This window comes from Callionymus lyra, chromosome 9 (assembly GCF_982586985.1).
Source record: "Callionymus lyra chromosome 9, fCalLyr1.hap1.1, whole genome shotgun sequence".
Taxonomy (NCBI): domain Eukaryota; kingdom Metazoa; phylum Chordata; class Actinopteri; order Syngnathiformes; family Callionymidae; genus Callionymus; species Callionymus lyra.
In genome coordinates, this window is record NC_141826.1 from 5,164,876 (window position 1) to 5,178,834 (window position 13,959).

The window sequence follows — 13,959 nt, forward strand, 5'->3', positions numbered from 1 at the left end:
GGCAGGCTTTGTTCCCAAACTACAAAAGTCTTGGCATTTGATGTGTATTAGCAGCCGGGAAGGATGGAAATTCCGGGTCCGTTCTCTACCCACTGAAAGAACTCACACTGTTTACCTTTTTTAACGCTGCATGTGTAAAAGTTGCGTCCGTTGTTGGCTCCCAGTTTCAGGACCGTCCTCATTATACAGCGTTTCCCGTGGTGGCAGAAAGGAAAGTGCAAGTCAGCCCACTGTGAGACCGGGAAAAGAAATGTGTTTGAAACCTCCGAGTCTTCTTTGCAAATATCAAAGCGTGCTACATAAAAAAATGAAAAAGTTTTTCCTTTTTTTTTTTTTAATAAATTAAATCAGCTCCACATCAGGGAGTACGAGGCTTGTGTTTTCTCAACGCTGCTGTTTTGATTGAAAAAACTGTTTATGTCATTACCGTCTTTCCATGACAGCTGCAGAGATGCTTGTGTATTACATACATGTGGATTCTGCTCTTTGCGTGATCATTTCTCTTTTGCCTGTACGCTGTTCTAATGGGTAGATAATAAATGGATTATAATATTTGCCCCTTATATTTCAGTTTCTTCTCTTTTGAAATTAAGTAGTTTGTTTAGCACTTCATCTAAAATACAGTAAATCACTCATACAGTTAATTATGGTTTTAATATACATACAATAAATTCTTAATGATAAATAATAATTTCCATTTTTTCAGTGCAATGTCCTGATATGTTGGAATACGTTATACTTATCATATATTGTTAAATTCTTACTTTAAAAAATATATATATTTCTGTAATTATTTAAAATTATGACCAGTTATGATTCATGATGTAGAACTCCAGTAATTATTTTAATGAGGATCTTCACTGCATAACTTGTTTTCATATGAAGAACTGAGAGAAGAACTCTTTCAAGCTAATAGGATTTATCTTATGTGGTAAACAAATGTAGAAGCAGAAGCAACAGAGAAACGACGCATTTGCAACGTTGCAGGTGGAAAAATACCATTTTAGAATCCTGTGTATTAGAGTTTTAAAACACAAACAAGAAATGAAAGAGTTGATTTTAATTTTGAAAGTGTATAATATGTTGATGATAAAATTAAATTTCCGTTTTTTTTTTATTAATAATTTCTTATGTCGATTACAACAATGAGACATGTTATGAGGGTATTTGGAGGATTTTTCTGTGTCTTTGGATGTTGTTCACGACCGTCATTAGGACAAACATATCTTCCTATAACTCAAAACAACAACTCATTACTCTGAAAATAATCCCAACCTTTAGACGATATGAGGGTGAAATTAATATTTTGTTTAAACTATCACTTTGACTTATCAACACAATTATACATTTTAAAAACTGTCACAAATATTTTCTGCCTGAAATAAAGAAATATTCCAGTGAACACTAATCCCTACATGAGGCGTCTGATTATCGTTGTACTTCATAAAATAAGAAGCTTTTGTGTCAATGACATTATGAAGATTTATGGTGTTTTTACCTCAAAGAAGTCACACTTGGTCTCTCTGGGCAGCGCGCACACATAAAACTGCCGTCCCTTATTTCCCCCCTCCTTGTGGACCACTCGGAGAGCAGCAGGACGACTATGGGATGCACAACAAGGAGCGCTGGGACTGGCGGCGGCAGACGAGCCGCTCGTATTCTCTCCCGCTTTTTGAATTCTGAGGAAGACAATCTTGTTAAAAACCTATCAAACACAAGCAAGATCTCTTCAGAAACACACCATTCATCATGTTGTTCTTCAGGAAAAGTGCAATAAACTTCTCCTATTATAAACTTCCTCATGAATAGCCGGTCAAGGCGGTCACTCACCCAGACTTTGCGCTCCGGGTTGGAGGATTGTTACCGAGGAAGGGGCTGTGATCAATCCTCATTTTCTTGGATGGGTGACTGTGGGAGGCCTGAGACTCCCCATCCGAGCGCCTTTGCTTCTGCCAGCCACCAGAGGCATAATTGGGGCTGGTTGTCCCCTGGCCCGTGCTGCATCTATCCAAACCGCGCTCGGTTGCCAAAGAATTTAAATGGCCGTCAGCTGGAGACGGCGAGGAGTTCACGGGCTTCTGGCTAAAGTCGGAGTAAACAAGCGTGGCGGTCCCGAATGCCGACCTCCAGTTGACTTTGCGCTCCACCTGTGGTTTCTTGAAGGCGATGCAGGGGAACTTGATCAGATCAGTGGGCAGAGGTGTCGCCTCCCCGTCTGTATCGTTTTTCTGGACTGAAGGGGGGGAGGGGGTGCGGAGACAAGACTCAGAGATCGTTTCTCACGACGCTCTTGTAAAGTGGTTCTCGTAAAAATCCAGCTGCTGTCTTCATAAAATGTTGGAGTCGGTTTTATATTTTCAAATCAAACATCACAGCGGTGATTCAATCTTTTATGTTGCCACCAAATAAAGAAAATCAACTATTTTTCCATGTCAATGTAAAATAATCTGAAGAAAGAAATGACCAAAGAACCAAATGCAACACAATAGAGGTTTTCTTTTCAAACATAACCAAACATCTATATCGATATTGGAATTTTGCAAACATTTTAAATGCATTAATGTCGACAATAATTAACTTTAAATTAACATTTTGCAAAGAATTACAAGCTATTCAAGAAAGATACCTCAGCGCTTTTAGATGAATATTACAAAAGGAAAAACAGACAACTCTCCTTGAAACCTGCACTTCCTGCATGATCATTTTACACTGCTGCGAAACATCAATGTAACAACGTAACATCAGAATTAACCCACAGCCTGATGTAGATCAATCCATCTTTTATGTGAGAAGACTTCAGAGTATTCAGAAGACTGAATTAAGCCGCACAAACGAATCATTAGGCTGATAGAAATTCATTTTTACAGCTTCAGTTTAGTAGTCTTGTTATTACTCCTTTAAATTGTATATTCCGAGTAATTTAGCATGTTTAATAAGTTCCACTATTTGTGTTGTTCAGTGTCATCTGTTGTTCTTTTGGTACATAGTTTATTTTAAAAAATGAGTATATACTTTCTCTAATCAAAATGTGAAAGTGTTTGTAGAAAAATGCTTCTCAATATTTTAAAGGGCACCTAATGTGAAAACCCAACTCTTCTGACTTATTCACATGTTCTAAATGTTGCAGTAGGTCATTCAACATGACGTTGCTCCGTTTTAAAGTTATTACTTTATAAAGTTCTCCCTCCTGAAATCTCGCCAAATGAGATTACAGTTTAAATTATACATTCTGACGTCAGTCTGTTGGAAGTGTCCTCACCTAGAAGCCCTAAATCAGTTAAGTACCTACAAGTTAATCGTGAAACTAAATAATTATTTATGTAAACATGGTGAGAGTTACTTCTGCCTTTAGGTGTTTTTTTAATGTGTAACCTCGTTTTTATCATTTGTTTTTAATGTACAAAACGGGAGTTTTAGGGGTGAGTTTGAAATTTACGAGTCCTTGAATGCAACTTGTTTTTACAGAGTCCAGTATCTGTCAGTGTTTAATTAACTTTAACTTAATTCAAATATAACTTTAAACTCGTTTTAAAGCCACAATGAGTCCAAACATTAGCTTTAAAAGCTGCTTTTTAATATACATTTGACATTTGAATTAACATTCTACTTTTATTCAAGTTTCATTCAAGTTATTTTATTTATTATTTTTTGATTAAAAAAATGATACTTGTAAATCGTGTCAAATCAGATCAAATTAAGTTATTAAAGCATTTAACCGTGTTGTGACTAGACTTATTAAATGTATTTTTTTGTCATCATTGATTGTCCTGAAATTTCTTAAATTTAAATTTAGCGCTGACGCCACACACACGGAACTCAGTGCCATCAACCTTTATTCAACCAGTATTAAACTCTCCATTTATTGGATCGAGGAAGATTTTAATGATAAAGTCAACATTAACACGACTAACAACAACATTTGTTATTGTTGACTCATTTGCCTTTCTTGTTTCTTCGATCTGCTCATATTCTTTGTCGTGATGCGTCTATATATGTTTAATAAAGTTAGTGGTGTTGAATCTTGTAGGGCAAAAAAAAAAGTTTTAAGTATCGACAGTGCTATTGAGTATCGATACAGTATCGTGAATAAAAATAATGCGATACATCATTATATCGATATTTTTTACCCCCCTACTTTAAATATATTTCATTACTCATTATCAGTCATCTAGGGCACCTCGTCCAAGATAGCCATAAAAGACAAACTAGTACCTTCTGTGGTTCCTATTCTGTTAAAAGAGTAACTTTTCTGAACCATTAAAATTAGTACATCTCACTCACCCTCGGGTCTGGCAGTGAGACAAGCGTCGCAGGCTTTTGCTGTCGGCAGGTTGATGAGCGTGCAGAGCTGGCAGGCCCAGTCTTCTTCCTCCTTCTTCGCCACACTCTCACAGGATCCTTCATTACGAACCCAGCCAATCAAACTGTTCCTCACAGGAAGTTTTCTGCAGACAAATTATAACAATGTTTACTCATTTCCTCAGGTCCTTTTATGAAAGAGCAATATGTTTCGATTTCATAAAGATGAAGGCTTAATTAGTAGAAGTTATATTATATACATTTTTTATTTATCTCTTTATTTCACTCAACATCATGTTAACATCACAGTTTTAAGAAATGCATTTTATAACACATGAAACAATCTGTACTCAAACAATGAGCAATTCCTATTATACATATGACACATTAACTATTATTTGAAAGACTTAAAATATAAAAATGAGCTTTCTGACTGATCCAAGGTGTCATTACATGATTATTAGGATTTATTTCACATTGCACTTTCAGAAGCAACACGAGTAACACAGTTATTTTTAAATTTCAATAAAAACATCAATACGAAAAATACATTTTCTTCAATTCAATTGTTTCTTTATTTTTTTTTTCCAAATTTTATACTACTTTTTTTTTATAGTGTATCATGTATTTTAAGTTTAGATTACATTAAAGCTTTAATGAAGCTGTGTACTGAAGGTGATCACAGGGGTACTGAAGTCAATCCCAGCTACCTCAGGCGAGAGGCAGAGGACACCCCAAACAAGTCATCCACCACACACACACACAGAGACACACAACCATTCATACACACATTCAATCAACCTCGGTCTGTTTTTTATCGTTGGGAGTAAACCTACGCAAACACAGGGAAACATACAAACTCCATGTACAAAAGGATCCAGTATGTCCTAAGCGGGAAGTGAATCCAAAACCTTCTTACTGTCACTCTTCCTGCTGGTGTAACGTTTTATCCCCCCATTTCTCACCTGGCCCCTGGATGCCCACCCCTTCCTAAGATGGTTAATTTTCCATGAACACTCAGTGTGTTAGATCAACAAATGTTGTCTTGCCTTTAAGCAGTCAAACGCTAATTCCAGATGGCAATGTATTTAATTTCATTGCTCCCAGCATTCACGGCAAGGCCACGACATAAAATCCAACTTGTTTGACAAGAAGGAAAACGTACAATACCAAGTCATGTAGGAGAAAAGTGTTGGGTTTTCCAGCAACTTTCCTCACAGACTGCTTTATCAGCTGTGTAATGTGTTGTAAGGGCTTTAGGCTCTAACCCTTTTGAAAAAGCTCTGCTCAAACATGAGCCAGGAGGAGTTGAGTCTGTGCCCTGTCTGGCAAACACAGACTTATATGCGCATTAATTTTCCCCCATAACACTTCCCACTCGCTGCCAAGACCATCTGCCTGCAAAGATGCAGATCTGCTGCTTAGTGGCCAGAAGATCTGACTTTCGTCACGAGGCAGAATGATCATTGCTCCAAGAGGTTTGGTCTCCCAGAAACTTCCTTCAATCCAATATTGTTAACAAATATCTAACAAAAATCACTCTTTAATCAACACAATTTATCAAGCTCCACATCTAGAAACTTTTTTTTTTCTAAGAAACAACCAACTCAGATAACCTGGTTAGCAACTTAAATATCAAATGTTTGTGAAAAAAGAAAGAAAATTAAAAAAAACATGAAAAGGTTTTAGTATAACTTGACAACACACATATATATATATATATATATACACATTTTCTTCCTTTTATTTAACAAAATATATTTAAAGTGATAGTTCACCCAAAATTACAGATTTTATTCTCATTTGTTATTCGCCCTAACATTGACCGAGTGTTGGGATTATCTTTAGAGTCAATAGTTAATGTTCGTATGACGCTTATTTTCTTCATCCTTAAAAGCAACACCATCGAGCAATATGTTTTTTAGTACTCCTTTTTTGGATAAAAATAATAGTGATCCACTCATGACCATCATATGGACATTGATTTTTACCTGTAACTCCAAAGGAAAGCGATCGCTCTGAATCCCAACCCTAAGCGAGCATAAATAGAAAGTAACTGAAATTTCGTTGAACTAATACTTTAATGGAAACAATCACAAAATAGAAATTGTTGTAATACGTTGTTAATCGTGTGGGCCTATTACTAGATCCATTATTGACCATTTGTGCCTTAAACAACGTTGTTATACTTGCAATTATGAGATCAAAGTTACGACAGATAATAATGTGAATGTTTAATTAATTTAATACTAGTGATGCCTGTAGATCAGGGATGTCAAACTCAATCACACCAGGGACCAAAATCCTTTAGCTGTAGAGGTTGCAGGCCGAAAAAATATGTATTTAGTCAACCGTCTTTAATATCCAGATGATTTTAAGCTACATAGAATGACTTGGCAGGGCAGATTTGGCTGCATCAAAGTGAATAATAATAAGTCTTCAAAAAACTGAAGTCTGTGACCGAAAACTATATCAGAAACTTCAACTCTTGACTCAAATCCAACTTCAGGTCCAAACAAGAATGCAAGACAACAGCTGCTCAGTTCAAGTGTCGGGCGTCTGTGCGGGATCATACCTGACGTCAACTCCACTGGGATCCACCTTCTGACAGCACTCACAGAAGTAAGTCATCCTGCTGTTGTCTCCAAGACGACAGACTGTGATGACATGAGAGCACTGGTTGCACTGGGGACGCTTGTAGACTTTGTAATGTTTGTACAGCGGAGATCCTGACTTGCGACACTGGTAGAGACAAAAACGGTGAACGAGTCAGTATACAGACGAGGACAATCGGATATAAGAAACATCAAAAACGTTTTATTTTTTTAATTCAAAGTTGGTTTATGCACGTCCCGCTTCAGATGAAGTAACACTTGATGAACCAGATAAGGACGCGTCATATAAGGATACACTTTAAACAAGTGCCAATGTCTGCAATTAGTCAAGTGCTGAGCTTTCATGTCTTGAAAGTTCGACAAATGTCGCTGCTTTAGGGCACTCAGAACAATCAAAGAAATTACGCTCAAATACATGCTTTTGTGAAGCCTTGTTCAAAAACAATGTGATGTTAATGGAGACCAATTATAATTACAATTGATACGGATGATCACGACATTGAAATAAAAAGATGTAAAAGGTTAGATTGTGTCACTGATCTACTGACGCTGGTGTCGGTTATTGTTGCCCGACCTTATAAAAAAGCATCGTGAAGTCACGTGTCATCTTCACCAGGTGCTGGACGTGTTCTTCTGTCAGCTGCTGAACCTGAGAACGAGGTGACAGTAGGAAAGTAAATAAACCTTACTTTTAATAGCCTTTTGCTAAAAAACGCAGATGAAAAGCTCCACACTCAGACGATCAATAGAACAAGTATATAACCAATAAAAAGAAATACCAGACACAAATAAAGAAAATGGATTTAAAGTGATACAAAGGAGACAAATTACATTCCATCTGTTCCCGGGAGTCAACTCTGGCTCAGACAGTCGAGGTGAAAGGAGAGGAAGAAAGAAAAAAAAAAGAAATCGAAATCACACTTGTAGAATCTTAAAGACAGTCAACTCGATAAAAGAGGAAAGTCTCATTAAAATGCTGCTAGTCATAAAAATAACAGCCAAAAGTTTTCTAATTAATATATATTGTTTGTCTTGTGCCGTTAGTTTTGTAACTGCTTGGTAGAGAAGGATCCATTCTTTCAATGACAGCGTTTACTCTCAGGATCAATCCAGTGACTAAAGGACAAAATTAACATCTCATTCCTTTTCTACTGCTTTTTCCTTATCTGGGTCGCCATGGCAGCTGCTGAGGGCGAGAGGTGCAGAACAACCTGAACAGAGACAAAAACTGATCCCTTTCCATGACAGTCCCTGGCCTCTGCTGCCCTACTCTAAACTGTTCTCTCTTCTCTCTCAGTCTCCCACTCCCCCTTTCCATCTCCCTGTGACGGCAGAAGACCGTTCTCACAGAGTCTGGTTCTGCTTGAGGTTTCTGCCCTCTATGTTTTTGGAGTGAGGGAGTAAGCCATTTGGGGTGTTAAAGAAAATCAATACACCTACATATATGTCACAGTGGAGACTGGAATCCAGGAGAGTTCCGGACTCTACTAGTTGAGATTGGAATTCTACCAGGACATTCTCTGATTCTAATAGGAGAAATTCAGATTGCATCAAAATGTTTTGGAAAATAGACTGAATCATTTCACATCTAAAATTCATCATAGGTAAGCCTACATTCATCATTACTATTTTAGGTGAATTACTTTATGTTTTTGAAAAACCTTCTGTCACTACACATTTTAAGGGTGAAAACATGAGGATGAAAATTGAATTTTAGGCGAACTATTACTTAGCTAAGCATTGATAATTATCAAAACGATGTTTTGTACTGTATATTTACTGCAGTTGTTTAACTTAGTCATTGTTGTTGTTGTCTTTTATTATGTAGAGCACTGTGTGCCTCTGGAGGGTTTTATATACATTAATATACATAATAATTTTATCATCAGTATTATATCATTATTACTGCTATCATTTCAACAATGCAGAATACAAAATAATACGACATTTAAAACGAAACCATTTGACATCAAACTTAACCTAATTTATTATAATGTACACGTTTGTAACTGACTTGATGAAAAATATTAAATATTTTCTATGTAGGCAGAAAGAAATTATAGTTCACCAAGTTTTTTACAGGTCTGAACAAATTTGAAATTACATTTTTGAAAAAAAACAAAGGGGAATACGATAGCGATAATACGATTGTTTTGAGTGTCACTGTTCCTTTAAGAGTGAGACAGGTGAGGGAGGGAGGAGCGAGGAGTCAGAGTTCTGAACTGATGATTGTGAAGAACTAATGTTGTTCTTATATCAGCGAAGATACATCTTACTGTAACAGTTTTTATTAAATAAAAAGTAAACGGATGAAGAGGTTTGCATGTTGTTCATGCATCATTGGAAAAACGCTACGAAACATTTAAATAAAATTCCCACATTTATATAGTATATAGCATATGTTTGACATCTAAGTGCAAGAAAAACATGTTACAATGTGTTTTAACAGAGGGGTTATCAGATATCTAAAACATAAAGTCATTTGAAATTTTAGGTGTGAAATGATTCAGTCCATTTTCCAAAACATTTGGATGCAATCCAAATTTCTACCATTAGAATTGGAGATTGTCCTGGTAGAATTCCAATCTCTCCTAGTAGAGATTGGAACTCGACTAGTGACTAAGACTAATAGAGTCCGGAACCCTCCTTGGAATTCCAATATCTACTAGGAGAGTTCCAGGCTCTCCTGGATTCCAGTCTCCACTGTGACATATACTGTATATATCCCAATATTTTTTTCACTATGCAGTATCAATAATCAACAGCAACTGTGACAAAAGTTTCTGCAAGGTCCAAAGTTCTGAAGAGCCATGTGCTCTTTAAATACTGCAACTCCAGTGGTCAAGTACTCGGACAATAATGCAAATGTATCGCTCAGTACTACAGTATCATAATATAGCGCGTTGTTGCCCCTTTATTGTGATGCCTGATGCTTGGCAATGCACACCCTTGAAATCAGAGAAAAGGAAAAACATGAAAACAAAAACTTACATAATCCATGTATAAACTATAGAACAGAAAGTAAGAGGAGAATAAATCACTTGTGCGGTGTATGGATTTTCAAATAACTTCTCACCAACTGCATGTGCAAAAGAGAGAAAAATAACTCAATATATACATATTTTGACCTCAGTTGACTCTGATCTTACAAAAAAGATCAGCTTCTCTACTCTTTGTTTCCTCTGCTGAGCCGAGTCAAACAGTCTGTACCTTCACTGCTGGATGCAAGCCGGAGTCAAACAAGGCTTCATTTTTAATGATGTTGCCCACTCCTGGCATGACGGCCTGGTCGAGAAGAACGTCACACAGCATCCTGCTCCTCTGACTCCGCACCGCCTCCACCGATCGAGAGAAGCTGAACTTGGGCGAGCACACATCCAGAATGTGCAGCGCTTTCACCCTCTGCTCGCAGTCCTCGGTCAACCTGCAAACACGCACTTTCTCCTGAATGAATTAAGGAAACATATGGCAGCCATGTGCAAGACGGTCCCAGAGGTTAACCCCGGGTCTTGGGAGGTTATAGATTTCAAAGCCGGTCTTTAATAAATTCTGTCGGTGTGTGAAGAGATGGTTCAGCAAGGGCGACATTTACAGAAAACAGGTATAAATATATAGCCGGCTGCAGAAGAATACATCACGACCACACAGCCGGTGATTGTGACGAATGTCGAGCAGGAGAGGGTGTGTTTTTCATTTTCCTGCCTTCTACAGACAAAGCCTAATGTAGGACATGTTCACTGAGTGAGACTCACACCCCAAGGTGAACTTCTGTCACCTCAATCTATCTGCGCCGGGCTGGTGTCCCCATTACCTTATTTCCACAGTGCTGTCAAAGAAGCACACGGTGTCGTTAGTCAAGTGTATTTCCAGCAGCGGGACGGAGCTACTCTTATCCTTCCTCTCAGCAGGGTTTATTCGCATTGATCCATTCATGCCAAAGTGAACTCTGAATCAGAAAAAAAAAACATGCAAGTAGATAAGAGGAGACGTGTTTTGAGGAAAGACTGCTTGTCACACCTCATAAAATAAAAGAAAGGAGAGGTGGGAAGGAAGGTGGAAGACTTTTGAGAATGACAGGATACAGCTCAGCATGCACAGAGTACATCTCTGGATCTCTACCTAAATGATGTACTACAGAACCGGATGATATGTGAACAACATGTTACTCATGTTTACTCATAATACAACTGGTGATATTGGAGAAAATATCGATGCACTTAAATATTGCAATATTTTACTTTATAATACTATATCAATATCACAGAACTCGAACAGAAATAGTTATTTATGGTTCATATTTAAATTAAGTGTGAATAAAATCAAATATATATTTTTTTACAATTAACATGCCAGTATTAACTCCATTTGTTCATGTTTGTGTTGCAATTAAACTTCCTGCCACTAGATGTCCTCTGCAGCTAAAGGAACAATGAGATCACAGCGATAACTGAGGATGAGTGGATACAGTTGACTCAAAAACCCACTATGGCTAACGGTTCGACCTATTTTGGTTTTCAAAATGCTTGAAAGCATTAAAGGTGTTTGTCAACCTCAGAGCACAGACATGTACCATTTTTAAGGAATAATGTTTAATTTTGTTGACTTTAAGTTGACTTAAAGGTGAATTGTTTCAAATCGTTTCCTATGAGAATAATTCTGTTCCGATTCATTTTGGAAAGTACTTACCAACATCACAATAAAAACTTTTAGGGAAAAAGGCATCAACTTTAACTTAGGGTTAGGTTAGGTAGAACTTTATAGAATTGTTTTTTTCCACTTTTCAAAAACTTGGGTTCATTTAGAATGTCTATTCTGATATGGAGATATTATAGGGAAAAATACACTCACATTAGTGCCTCATGGTGGTAACGTGACAGAGACATGATTTGTTTTATACATTTTTGAATATGTGAATGAAAAATAGCATAATAATAGCCATAAACATGGCTATTAAAATAGTTCTGTTAAGGTTTATAAAAAGTAGTGCTAATTAAGTTAAGCGTTCATTTAAAGTGACACTTACCTTCACCATAAAGTCATCATTGGTAAATATTAATAGCAACAATCATTAGAGATTGTTAAGAGTTGCCATCTCTTCCAGAAAAACATGTCATCTTGAAACATAAACTGCATGTTCATGGTGTTCTGTCTTCAGATTAGATTTCCACTCAATCCTCGCATCTTGTACGTTTGTACACATTTAGAGACTCAGATGATGATGTCAAAGCTTTGGAAGGTTATTAAATAAAAAATAAATGATAATAAAAGTAATGTTGGAATTTTAACTGAATGAGAAAAGTAGTTTAATCTGAATTAAAGTGCATTTCGAGTTTTTGTTCATTTATCATTAAACAGTAGAAATCTGTGCAGCTGTTGACATTAATGTTATAACAATAACAAACACACTATTAAGTTGTGCCAGTGTTGAAATAAAAACGCATTAAAAAAACAATGATTTGTTGAAATGTAGGTTGTTGTTGTTGTTGTTACCTCACTGCTCTCGAGCCAAAATACATGAAGAGCTCTTTTCCCAAAGTCTCAACCCCAGTATATGGAGATCCAAACAGACAGCGGAAGACATTTCCATCAGACTTTTTATTCTGAAAACGAAAACAAATCTTATGAATATATAGATATTAATGGACGATATACACAGATACATTAAATGCGAAGCTTGCTGTTATATTGCTATAAACTTACCGCGGAAGTTGTCAAACTTCCCTTGACTTCCTTTAATTTCTGACCTTTAGATACTTTTGCCCGGATCTTCTCTCCGTTCAAAGTACACCCTGGACCTTCAACCATTGTCGTGGAGTTAAAAAAGCAACCGAGGATAAAATATGAAACACATTTGTTGTGATCGCGGTCCCCGCCAAATGGGTTTCAAGTCCGCGCATGCGCAGTGCCTATTGTATAAGACGCTTATATCACAGTTTAAACGACATTTAAAACATATTCATATACATTGATATTTATGCGTATTCAATAAAAAATACATTACATTTATCATATAGGCTTAGGTTTAAATAGTAGCATGTTTCCGGATATTGCTGAGGTGTGCACTGCCCTCTATTGACCAGGGGTTAAAAAACGGCACCGGTAACATACGCTTTATCAGAATTAGAAACATTTATTTAAAGTATTGTAAATTCAAAACATAACTTTTTGTGGTGGCATTACAGAACAAAATAATTAAATAATATGATTGACAAAAAAAAAAAGATTCATAAAATAAGATACGATAAAATAAAACACTAAATGGCATATAAATAATGAATAAATAATGTACAATGAAAAAAACATTTAAAATACTTTACATTTTATGATCAGGACAGCAGACGGGTAGAAAGAGTTCTTTAACCGGGATTCATTTATTTGATTTGAATGGAATATAATTGATTTAATGCTAAATGAAGAATATCTGTCATAAATAGTCATAATTGTATTAATCATTTATTTACCATAATTTCAGTATTACAATATTTTAAGATGGGAAGCAACTTGTGACCTTTGTGTATGGAGTTTGTATGTTCTCCCCATGTTGCGTGGGTTTACTCCGAACACCTCCATAGACATAGAGTTGTCAAAGAATTGTCCGTAGGTATGAGTTTGTGTGTGAATGGTTGGATGTCTTTGTGTGCCCTGTGACAGACTGGTGTCCTGTCCAGGGTGTCCCCTGCCTCTCGCCCAGTGAAACTGGGATAGCGATAAATGATAAAGAAAACATCATGGGACATAATAAAGGCAACAAGGATCGCTATATTGTTCCACTTCCACCGTCCCAACAGCATCTGGCTCGAGGTTGTATTTATCACTGTTATTGTTTAAACACAGCAATACATTTTCTCATTTGCAAGTTCCTTGTATTGCCTTCATGTGACCTCACTTGAAATGAAATTTAGTTAATAATAAACTCAAGCACACAGTTAAAGGGTGCAGCAATAGTATCAAGAAGATATATTGCTCTGGACCACGCCTACACAGACTACATGCCAGGCCAATTTTTACTGTCACTTTGAACCTTCGTGCATTCTAGTTTTTAATC

General features: G+C 36.7%; 1 protein-coding gene across 1 annotated transcript; it reads right to left on the minus strand.

The window, feature by feature from the left end:
- Positions 1-45: 45 nt before the first annotated feature.
- On the minus strand, positions 46-12,746 carry neil3 (nei-like DNA glycosylase 3). Its single transcript, XM_087799007.1, has 10 exons — positions 12,615-12,746; positions 12,405-12,514; positions 10,726-10,860; positions 10,125-10,338; positions 7,489-7,563; positions 6,875-7,041; positions 4,282-4,445; positions 1,831-2,233; positions 1,499-1,679; positions 46-230 (listed from the first exon to the last, which is right to left on the minus strand). The coding sequence occupies exons 1-10, from the start codon at positions 12,717-12,719 to the stop codon at positions 48-50; spliced, it is 1,737 nt and encodes a 578-aa protein (XP_087655133.1). The 5' UTR covers positions 12,720-12,746; the 3' UTR covers positions 46-47.
- Between the last annotated feature and the right edge of the window lie 1,213 nt (positions 12,747-13,959).

Bases quoted from the DNA above. Each gene is read 5' to 3' on its own strand.
- neil3 (XM_087799007.1), bottom strand. From the start codon at position 12,719: ATGGTTGAAGGTCCAGGGTGTACTTTGAACGGAGAGAAGATCCGGGCA. The intron at 7,042-7,488 runs GTCGGGCAACAA...TGTCTCTACCAG, and splicing joins TCACGATGCTTTTTTATAAG to TGTCGCAAGTCAGGATCTCC. The intron at 4,446-6,874 runs GTATGATCCCGC...ATTTGTCTGCAG, and splicing joins CCCAGTGGAGTTGACGTCAG to AAAACTTCCTGTGAGGAACA.